The 11,720-nt window shown below is 43.7% G+C and overlaps 1 protein-coding gene and 1 long non-coding RNA gene across 2 annotated transcripts; both read left to right on the top strand.

Annotated features, from left to right (window-relative positions):
• Nucleotides 1-3,699: 3,699 nt before the first annotated feature.
• Nucleotides 3,700-5,976, top strand: LOC112435114 (uncharacterized). The gene is made up of 3 exons (XR_013096362.1): nucleotides 3,700-3,754; nucleotides 5,428-5,557; nucleotides 5,813-5,976. It is a non-coding gene; the product is annotated as an uncharacterized LOC112435114 (long non-coding RNA).
• Nucleotides 5,977-6,910: 934 nt separating this feature from the next.
• On the top strand, nucleotides 6,911-11,167 carry LOC143415974 (protein NLRC3-like). The gene is made up of 3 exons (XM_076881342.1): nucleotides 6,911-6,985; nucleotides 8,965-9,169; nucleotides 9,321-11,167. The coding sequence occupies exons 1-3, from the start codon at nucleotides 6,983-6,985 to the stop codon at nucleotides 11,120-11,122; spliced, it is 2,010 nt and encodes a 669-aa protein (XP_076737457.1). The 5' UTR covers nucleotides 6,911-6,982; the 3' UTR covers nucleotides 11,123-11,167.
• Nucleotides 11,168-11,720: the final 553 nt, after the last annotated feature.

The following is an 11,720-nucleotide window of genomic DNA, read 5'->3' on the forward strand; positions in this document are numbered from 1 at the left end:
AAGTCCTCAGGTCATGTGAGGATATTTACTGATGCGTCAACACTGTCAGATAAAAGAACGGCTGCTGCATTTGTTCTCCCACAAATAAGTTTGGTGATGAGTAAAAGAATTACAGATGATGTGGCAGTTTATACTGGGAGCTGGTAGTGATGTTACTGGCTTGAACTGGGTGGAGGACGCACTAATATGGAGGTATGTGGTTTGCTGGGACTCTAGCAGCGTGCTAGTGAGTACAGGTGATATGTCTTCAGACTCTAGGCAACATATTGTTTTTGATATACTTCATTTACTGTATAGAATCAAACACAGAGGGATAGAAGTGGATTTCTTATGGCTCCCTGTGAATATCGGTGTTGATGCAATGAACAGGACGATAAGTTTAAAAAGGTGCAGCAAGAAGAAGTCGTGCAGGTTTGACTATAAAATACAGTGAAAGTGAGGTGAAGAGTATAATGAAGGTAAAGATGAAGGACGAGTGGCAGGCACACTGGGACAGAGACGGGAAAGGCAGATATTATTATACAGAAAACAGTCGTGTAGAAGAAGCTGCAGCAGAGACCAGGATGGAATCTGGAGAGTCAGAGTTGGTCACACAGGCTTGAATAGCACACTTAAAAAGGTAAACATGACACAGGAAGTGTGACTTCTGTGGACCAGAGGAGACGTTTGACGGGTTGTTAGCGTCGTCAGGATGCTGGATGGAAACGCTGTGCCTGATAGGATGATTACAGGCTGGACTTTGTCTTCCTGTTACAGATGGATCCAGGCCCTGGATGACTGCTGGACACACATGACCCACACTAGGCTGCCTTCATCCATCCTTTCCTCCTTCACTGAGACTCAGAGTCAGCATGTATGTATTTATCAGTGATTTGAATCCTTTCATTACAGAGTGAAGTTAAAGTAGACGTGTGAACACACTAATAAACACAAAGGGACACAACTACTACTCCATGATGGAAAGCTGAAGTATTACACAGCTTTATGAACCTCCTGTTATCCTGGTAGACGAGTACAGCAATAAATCTTTTACTTGAACATCTTCTGGCTCCAATAAGCTTTGAAATGTGACCATGAAGTTAGAGACACACTGACTGAAACCCACAGCTGTGACTGTGGATCACATCCACACACAGTGTAGCTGCTGTCTCTGTGTGAGGTCTGTGCATATATGTATATATTTATGCTTATATTCATATTCTCTTATTCCCCTTTATTTGATATCCTAATTCTGTGCTGTGTAAAAGTTTGTCGGTGTTCTGCTGCTACAAACTGGATTTCCTGGAGGATAAACATGAGGGATTCATAAAGTTCTATCTCTCTGTTAAAATCCCCCAAAATAAATGAAATGTGAATTTCAGGCAAACATGTTTTTAAAAGAGTCTCTTTAATGGAAAAATGTGTTTTTAAAACCAGCCAATAGGAGCGTCTGTGGATATCAGCTGAGGCTGAACTCAGGAACACCATCACATATAAATACACAGAATTAAATCACTAGATAAAAGACGTCATTAAATAAGGATCAAATCAACATGTCAGAGGTCAAAGGTCAGTCAGAAGAGGTGTGGTTAAACACTGGCAGTGCAGTGACCTAATGCAGTTTGGTTACCGCCACGGGAAAAGCCCCGCCCCCTCTGAGCCTCCGCTGTGTCCTCAGCACATCCAGGAGCAGCAGGTCAGAGGGGGCGGGGCCATGTCAGGACTTATTTTAAGTAAAACACACACACACACACACCTACATAACATACAGACTGGTACCTTTGTTCACGTGTATGTTAATGAACCTATGTATATTCATGTAACCTCAATAAAAGAACAGTGTTACGAGGGAACGGACGAGAGCGACTGTGGTCAAGCGAAGGAACGGCATTGGTCCAGTTCTCTCCCGTGCACGAGAAACATAAAGAACTACTCGTGTCTTGCTTTGCTGTGTAGCTGGATTGAACGATCCAGCGAACAGGTTTATGCTACAAACCTATCAACCATCAATTTCACACCGAGCCTCGACTCTCACGGCCCGGTACCAAACGACTCACGGACCGGTCCGTGACCCGGGGGTTGGGAACCGCTGAGTTAACGCATGAGTAGTTCAGGGCTGCACGTCATTTTCATTGTTAATATCTTTGTGAAAAGCACATTGATGTGAAAATCTTCATGAGAGTCAGAGGCCCTACAACACAATTAAAGATTCATTCAAAAGAAAATCACAAGTTATTATCATCTTCAGAACATTTCATTAAACATTAGAGACAGACTGCTGAGTACATCTCATCTCTATCCAAACAACCTACAGTCCACAAACACATCACGAACCAGTGCTCTGGGCTGTGGTCTGTCCCCAGTTACATGGATCAGCTGGTTCCCTGGAGGTGACTGCTGCTGTGGTTTGGAGCGGATGAATAAACCTGAACTGAATCAGGTGTCCAGTTACTTTTGGTCCCTTTAAACCAGGCTGTCACATGTTCAGGATGTGAAACTCCTCCTCCGTGAAAACGGGTGTGGGTCTCAATCAGCCAAGGTTTTGGGTGAACCCATTGTGAGATCTAGCCCCACGCTATCATGTGATTTCCTGTGATCAAATGTCCCAGGATGTGAGTGGGCGTTAAGACGTCCATGTCCCTCTTCAAGCAACTTAAAGAAGTCCAGACGCTTTTCTTTCCAAGCTCCTTCAACAACATCATTCATAGAACAGCTTCCAGCTTCTTTTGCTCGGCTACAGTTTGGATGGATTTGCATTTAAAGATGCAACAAGACTAAAATGGTTAGGGTCAGGAGGTCAAAGGTCAGAGCTCCTGTGGGTCTGAGGGCGGCCTCACGCTGGAGAAGGATGAAGGAGTCTGACCTGAGCCAGTGTTTGACATGAACACATCAGCACTGCTGTCAGTGAGCCTAACGACAGCCGTTAGCATCATTTCAGTGTTTCAGTCATAAAAACACTTCCTGTCTCTGTGGTGGTTACAGTGACATCATGCAGTTTGTGCTTTGACCTCCAGAGGGCGACAAATCAGCACAGACAGAGAGCTCCATTCAAACTTTGCTGCCATCAGGAATAATTCTTCAAATATAATCATCAGTGTTTGAGCAGTTATGATATCAGGGACAATCTAGACATGTGTGACAATACTGAACATGTCACATGACACACCTCAAACATCATGTGATCCACTCTCAGTCTGCACTTTCATTCATGACTTCAACAGGTTGAAACGAGCTTTGAAGAAACATTCAGTGAAATAAATCTTTCATGGATTCATGTGAGCAGCAGATGAACTTTGTACCAACAACATCTTCAATAACAGAGTCTGAATGAAGCTCAGGTGTTGATGCTGCTCACTGATTGGACGCTTGGTTTCAGCTCTGCTCTCAGTCTTTACTGCACAGGTGAAGGTAGAAAGTGTGACTGGATCTATAGACTGGAAACAGAGAAACATGCTGAACATTTGAAGCTTTGCAGCAGAAATGTTCATGTTACAAACACAGCAGAGCTGATCTGGGATCAGTGTGTTCACACCTGCAGCTACAACAAGGTTTCATGTCTCCACACGTCAGCATGTGAACTTTACTCTGACTCAGTCTGAGCAGTCAGACGGCATATTTTTAAAGTTAACACATCAGCACACACAGAGCTGAGCCCCTCCCACCTGTGCTGAGTTTCAGGTGGAGCCCCGCCTCCTTCCAGGAAGCAGCTCACCTGTGTGTCCGTGTTTAGTGTCCAGGTGTGGAGTGGAGCTTGTTGTTGGTGTGTGAAGAAACTGTAAGTTTGCTTTGTTTCCTCCTTTAACAGTTTGTCTTTAGGAACTTTACTGTTTGTTCAGCTCGTGTTTGATTTCTTCACACAACAAACTGTGTGTGTTTGTATTTCCGGTCTCTCCATTAAAGTCAGTGTGTAATGTTTCCTGGCTAACATCAGCTGTGTGCAGCTTAGTTCAGCACAAATCTGCCGCTCCATAGTTCACGGTAACGGACTCACAGCTGGACCAACGAGGCCGAGTGTGTCCGCCACTCTGAGCTACGTTCGTGTTTGTGTACTTGTAGTTTGTACTTTGAGTTCACTCAGAGCCCACAGAGGACGCAGCGTACGTGATGACGTCACAGCCCTTTACCTCCTTTACTGTCACTGCCATTAATATTTACACACGAGACACCTGCAGAGCTCTGACGCTAAGCTAGCACACAGCATGCTAACACTAAGCTAACACTAAGCTAACGCTAAGCTAGCCAAGAACCCAGAGTGAGTTAAAGCTGAGTAAACACTGACCCCAGACCAGCACCGTGATAAAGTGAGCTGCTGCTGCTGAACTTGAACAGGTAACAAAGTGATGAGCAGTCAGGCTGCAGGTTTCTACCTGTTCATGTTTCTACAGTAGAATCACTTTGAAGTGTCTTTGTGCTGTTTCATCTTTGATTTGTGTTCATAAACACTCAGAGAAACATCACGTGACCTCATCAGGATCTGTGTTGGTGTGTGGGGCTGTACCTCAGCTTTATGTTGTTACATGCTCATTTGTTCATTTTACACAGTAACATCAAAGTAATGTTATGAGGAGTAATGAAGTAACGTACTCCATTACTTTTAATCAAAGTGTTCTGTGTAATATGTGTAATAATGACTGTTTTGAGTAATGACCAACACTGATCACAACAAAGAGGAAATGCCTCCAACATGCACAAACATTTGAGCCACAACATGCAGTTAATGTGCACAAATGTCTTTGATATGCTGCTCAGTGATGGTGGTGACTGTCAGAGCAGAGCTACTGAGAATCAATAAGTAATATCAATGATGGGATCAGAATCACTAAATTCTTCTCATCCCTGTCAGTATCATACATGTGCTGTATAATGTGATAAATGTAGAGGTGCTGGCTGTTCTCTCACTCTGCTGTTTAGCTGTAAAGGACGCCTCCCTGCCTTTGTCTCATTCATGACCTTTAATAGTCTCTTCTAACATGCAGAGATCTGTATGATCTGTTTCATAGAGTCTAACCAGCCTGTACAGGTAACAACAACAGTCACTGCATCACTGACACACAAACGTCATCTCTGTCAATAACAACATTCATACATGGAATAAAAACACATCAGTGGATCATTGCTGGAGCTGATGTTTGTGCTCCTGGTGCAAAGGCTCTCAGTTTCCTCCTTGAAATAACATCAGTGGTGGGTCAGCGACATGCTTTCTTTCCCTCTCAGGTTTAAATATCTGGGACTCTCCACCGTTTGGTTTTACAGCTGAAGAAGCTTCTCAGATGAAACGTCTTCCAGAAACTTAAAGACGTCTCTTTTCTCTCCAAGCTCCTTAGATCACATGACCTGGATGACTGAACCTACAGACACATTGACCTGGTTTCATGGTCACATGACAGGTCAGAGGTCAGTTCCTCCTGTTAATGTGAACTCACTGAGTGTTTGTGGTTTACCTCTCAGACTGACTGAAGATGATGATGGAGGAAGAGGAGGACAGAGCAGAGTCTGCAGGGTCCAGCTGTCCGTCTGTGAGGAGTGACCGGTCCAAAGGTTATAATCCAGACTTCAGTGGTGAACCTGGAGCAACGAGGTCAGAGAGCTGAACTCACTGAGTAACAGAAATAATTCTGCACTGACATTATAATCAGTGTTGACTCTGGTTGATTGTCTGACTGTGTTTGTGAGCTGAGAGGAAATGAAAATGAGTTTGTAACAAAAATCAGTTTTGTCCAGTTTTCCTGTAAAAAGCTGAACTCTAATCTAAGAGGATGTTACTGACAGGAAACAGCTGCATTATCTGCAGTCTGTGTGATCACAGCTGCTTCAATCATGTTTGTGTCTGCAGAGGTCAGAGGTCACAGTCTGCAGGGTCCAGCTGTCCGTCTGTGAGGAGTGACCGGTCCAAAGGTCGACCTCCACTCTTCAGTGGTGAACCTGGAGCAACGAGGTCAGAGAGCTGTGATGACTCCTTTACATGTTTGTGTTTCCTGGATAAATATGACCTGAAACATCCTCAGATTGTTACAAAGATTCATTAAAAAGAAAACAATGAAAGAGAAAAGATCCAAATGTTCGACTTGGTCATTTGCTGTTTGAGGACAGTGATGCTCATATCTGTGGGGAAAGTGTGACCTGAGTGGGTTCATGTTTGTCTTTAAAGAACAGAGCTGCTCTGATTCTCTTTGTGTCTGATCTGTTAAACAGTCTGAGAGGTCACACAGAGACCCAGCAGCTAAAGCCTGGATCATACTGGCTGCTGTTACTCCATCAGGACAACACTGAACCACAGTGGTGTGGATGTAGTGGATAAATCCCACCATACTGATGCTCAGAGTTAACCACAGGGAACAAAACCAGATGTTACCTTCAGATTGTGACCTTTGGAGTGGACGATGCAGATTTCAATAGAGAATAAATGTTGTTGTTTTTCAGCTGTGAAGAAAGAATCTAATTTTCTGAACTTAAGAATTTATGATGCTGGAAACAACATGGAGACTATAACACAACATTTCCACTGTGTTCATAGAATGAATGTAAAACTGTCAGACATTCATTAAATATGCAAAATGTCTACAGAAGCATCAGAGGGTCAGACGTGAAGCACTCAGTGATTTTGATCAAATGACTCATCAGTTATTGATCTGTACTACACTGATCTACCACGTTAGTAAAGCTGGTGTTCTGGTGGTGGAGGGAGACTCGGATCATGTTCTGGTTTTGGAGCAGTGATCTGCTGATGGTTCAGTTTGATGAGCTTCTTCAAAATCATCCCTGACATCACCACTGAAAGGACGTCCATGAAAACAGACTGAAAATTACTGATATGTTCACAATCTGAGAGTTTAAAACTTGACAGACTTGATTCAGATGAAGTTATTTGAGCAGAAACTCCTGGATCTTTATCCTGTGTTGATCTAATCCTTCATGGTTCCTCCACAGAGTGGAGCAGCAGAGCTCAGAGGTTCCCAGTGGTCAGTCTGCCCAGCAGCATCAAACACAGCTGGACTCCATATTTATGGTCTGTACATGTACAACAACTACTTTATTATTAATAATAATGCATTTATTTATAGGTCCCTTTCAGAACACCAAGGACTCTGTGGACTAAATGACCAAAAGAAACAAACTTTGAAATCAGACGGTGCAAATGTGATCACAGGGAAACGTTTTAAACATCGAGGCTTTAAACAGAAACCAAAGTGAAACAGTTTGTAGTCGAGATCAGTGGGAATGAAGCTGAATAACTGTTTCTTCAATAACTTTGAGCTCTTAAAAAAGAAAAACCAGCTGAAAGTCTGGCTGCTCTTATGAAAAGTACAGAGAAATTATGGGTCGCTCAACACTTGTGCACAATATAAGAGTTGAAATAAATCTAAAGAATAACTCAAAGTCCTACAATCATACTGAGAAAATCATCTACAGCTAACTATCCAAGTGGATTTGTTTAAGACAGCTCCATCTGCTGGTGGCCCTCTGCAGGTGCATGAAAGGGGCGTGTTTATAGTGAAAGTAGTAGAGGAAGTAAACCCCACGGGAAGGAGGAGGACTCTCAGTGGCTTCCAGCTCATATTCAGACATTTGACTTCTCACTGAAAGCAGCAAGTTTGAGTGTCTGTACCTTAGTTAGAAGAGATAACATGTCAGTAGTAATTAGAGTTGATTGAGCAATGCTGTCCTTGTAATGTAGTTTATGATTTTTATGGACAAGTCCAGTTTTTCTGTAGAGCCTCTCAAGTTGGTGACAGCAGCAGTGGAAGTTCACGTGTAAACCAGAGCAGCAAATCAGGTCCAAATGTGTTGTTCACAGTGAGTGGGATCATCATTGGCTGCTATGTTAACCTCCTGCAGCAGGATGTCTTTGGTCAGAGAATGGATAGATCACTAAGTCATTGTTGAGTTTAGGGAGACAGTAGACAGTTGGAGGAGGTTCAGCCAGTTGACACACAGTAGATAAAATAACTGAAGGCAGGAGCAGACACCTGTATGACTTTCCACCTCTCACATAGATTATTTCCCTGGGCAGCGCCACAGGGCTGGTAGATGTAAACAAAGCTGGAGGAGAGGATTTATTCATCTGAGAAAAGTCACAGAGTTGTGTCTTGATGCTCAATCATCCAGGTACGTAAATCCCAAAAAGCTTGATTCTGTTCATCTGGATGTTTTCAGAGGGAGAAACGTTTCATCATCATCAGGTGACTTCTTCAGTCTCAGCTGACTGCAGGTTTCAATCTCATAAACAGGACATTTGTATGACTGAAACCAGCCCACTGAAGGAACAATGGGCTGGGAGGTCAGTTCATTGATCATTGGTACGCATATTGTCAGGACCATTGATCAATGGTTGTTGATCAATGGTCATGAGTCCAGTTCACAGAGAGCTGGGGAATGGCTGCAATCACAGCATGTAAGATGGTGACAGTTGTACCCTTGGGCCCCTCCTCCATTCAGAGATGGTCTTTCCTTTTCACATAAATGGCCTCCTTGACTCCGCCCTCAAACCAGCGTTCACATTTACTCAGGACCTTCTTGATGTGAAGTTCTTCTGCTTCGCTGGCTGCTGTGTCTGTGGGGATGGTGTTTGTTCTGTGTTGTAGCGTCCTGATGACGCCCAGTTTGTGCTCCAGTGGATGATGAGAGTCAAACCTTAAATACTGATCTGTATGTGTAAACAGAGTGAACCTTTAAGACCAGTTGTCTGTACGATCAACTCAGTCACCTGAAACATCTCCAAGTTTCTGGCTTTGATCATCAACCTGTTGGTAGTTCAGCTCTGAACACCAGTGAAATGTTTCTCCCACTGAAATCGCTGCATTCATATGAACAGCATCAACGTTTTGGGATCGTGGAGTTGTGGACAAAGTCTCAGTTAATCAGATAAAGTCAAACCTATAATTGGTAAAGAGTTCGTGGATGATATGCCCCTTGATGGTAAAGAAGTGGATGTTGTGTGGACTAAAGTTCAGAGTGGTGGGTCATTCATAAAGTATTCTGTTCCAGCTGCTGGAGGACAACATCATCACTTTTGTGAAGAGCGAGCTGAAGAAGATCCAGAAGGCTCTGAATCCAAATAAGCCCCAGTGCTTGGAATTTCAGAGGGAGGATGATGAGCAGAGGAGAAACAGCAGAGAGGCATTTGTGAAGATCACAGTGGACTTCCTGAGGAGAATGAAGCAGGAGGAGCTGGCTGACCGTCTGCAGAGCAGTAAGAGGATTTATCTAAAGATTTAAGCTGCTGGATAAATGAGAGATTTGTGACACCAGTGTGTTCAGTCATTTCTCAGTGGGTCAGAAATTGTCATCAGCATTTTGTAAAATATGATTGTTAAAGTTGTATTTTTATTATTATTATTCAGAACTTCCAGCTGCTGTTTGTCATCGTAACCTTAAGTCTAAGCTGAAGAAGAAGTTCCAGTGTGTGTTTGAGGGCATCGCTAAAGCAGGAAACCCAACCCTCCTGAATCAGATCTACACAGAGCTCTACATCACAGAGGGAGGGACTGCAGAGGTCAATGATGAACATGAGGTCAGACAGATTGAAACAGCATCCAGGAAACCAGACAGACCAGAAACAACCATCAGACAAGAAGACATCTTTAAAGCCTCACCTGGAAGAGATGAACCAATCAGAACAGTGCTGACAAAGGGAGTGGCTGGCATTGGGAAAACAGTCTTAACACAGAAATACAGCCTGGACTGGGCTGAAGACAAAGCCAACCAGGACATCCAGTTCATATTTCCATTCACTTTCAGAGAGCTGAATGTGCTGAAAGAGGAAAAGTTCAGCTTGGTGGGACTTGTTCATCACTTCTTTACTGAAACCAAAGAAGCAGGAATCTGCAGCTTTGAAGACTTCCAGGTTGTGTTCATCTTTGATGGTCTGGATGAGTGTCGACTTCCTCTGGACTTCCACAAAACTACAATCCTAACTGACCCTAGAAAGTCCACCTCAGTGGATGTGCTGCTGATAAACCTCATCAGGGGGAAACTGCTTCCCTCTGCTCGCCTCTGGATAACCACACGACCTGCAGCAGCCAATCAGATCCCTCCTGACTGTGTTGGCATGGTGACAGAGGTCAGAGGGTTCACTGACCCACAGAAGGAGGAGTACTTCAGGAAGAGATTCAGAGATGAGGAGCAGGCCAGCAGGATCATCTCCCACATCAAGACATCACGAAGCCTCCACATCATGTGTCACATCCCAGTCTTCTGCTGGATCACTGCTACAGTTCTGGAGGATGTGCTGGAAACCAGAGAGGGAGGACAGCTGCCCAAGACCCTGACTGAGATGTACATCCACTTCCTGGTGGTTCAGGCCAAAGTGAAGAAGGTCAAGTATGATGGAGGAGCTGAGACAGATCCACACTGGAGTCCTGAGAGCAGGAAGATGATGGAGTCTCTGGGAAAACTGGCTTTTGATCAGCTGCAGAAAGGAAACCTGATCTTCTATGAATCAGACCTGACAGAGTGTGGCATCGATATCAGAGCAGCCTCAGTGTACTCAGGAGTGTTCACACAGATCTTTAAAGAGGAGAGAGGACTGTACCAGGACAAGGTGTTCTGCTTCATCCATCTGAGTGTTCAGGAGTTTCTGGCTGCTCTTCATGTCCATCTGACCTTCAGCAACTCTGGACTCAATCTGCTGGAACAACAACAAACAACATCCAAGAAGTCTGAAACAGGAGAATCTGCAAAGAAACACTTCTACCAGAGTGCTGTGAACAAGGCCTTACAGAGTCCAAATGGACACCTGGACTTGTTCCTCCGCTTCCTCCTGGGTCTTTCCCTGCAGACCAATCAGACTCTCCTACGAGCCCTGATGACACAGACAGGAAGTAGCTCACTGACCAATCAGGAAACAGTCCAGTACATCAAGGAGAAGCTCAGTAAGAATCTGTCTGCAGAGAAAAGCATCAATCTGATCCACTGTCTGAATGAACTGAATGATCGTTCTCTAGTGGAGGAGATCCAACAATACAGGACTTCAGGAAGTCTCTCCACAGGTAAACTGTCTCCTGCTCAGTGCTCAGCTCTGACCTTCATCTTACTGTCATCAGAAGAAGATCTGGATGAGTTTGACTTCAAGAAATACTCTGCTTCAGAGAAGGCTCTTCTGAGAATGCTGCCAGTGGTCAAAGCCTCCAACAAAGCTCTGTGAGTAAACATGTTGTCATCGCTTCATTGTTAAAATCATGGGAAATAAATCAGAAATGCTGAGTTCAAAGAGCACTGTAACATTTTTTTAAAATAGTGAATTAAATGATCATCAGTCACTCAGTAAATATATGGTAGTTTTAATGTTTCACTCCAGCATTTCTAAAACACACTTTGTTCTGTAACTCTTATCAAAGGACAATCCAGACCCAGCCAATAAGAACATGAGCTCTGATGCTTCAGCCCCTCTGACAGGTTTATTATCCTCAGCTTGTTCATTTGTCTCCAACTCCAGGAGTTTGGTTGTTTTATTCTAAAGCACAAACTTCACCTGCCAGACTTCACCTACATCTTTTTCTGATGTTCATAATTTAAGTTCAAGTTTGTATCTCACTTTCAGTGCACACTCTCCCTTTTTAAATATAAATCTCTGCTGTGCTGTCATGTTTTCATCCCGTATGGAGGGAGAACTTCGGTCTTCATTACTGAAATTGCCTCTAAGGTCGTGTTTCTTGTCAGTAACCATATGTAACTGTAAGGCTTCCATAACCAGTGTTATCACAGAATTACAGTGGGTTCACTCTGGGTCCTCTACAGTTTCT

Source organism: Maylandia zebra, unplaced genomic scaffold, assembly GCF_041146795.1.
Source record: "Maylandia zebra isolate NMK-2024a unplaced genomic scaffold, Mzebra_GT3a scaffold11, whole genome shotgun sequence".
Lineage (NCBI taxonomy): Eukaryota > Metazoa > Chordata > Actinopteri > Cichliformes > Cichlidae > Maylandia > Maylandia zebra.

Coding starts and splice junctions, on each gene's coding strand:
- LOC143415974 (XM_076881342.1), top strand. Junction 9,170..9,320: donor GGCTGACCGTCTGCAGAGCA/GTAAGAGGATTT, acceptor ATTATTATTCAG/AACTTCCAGCTGCTGTTTGT.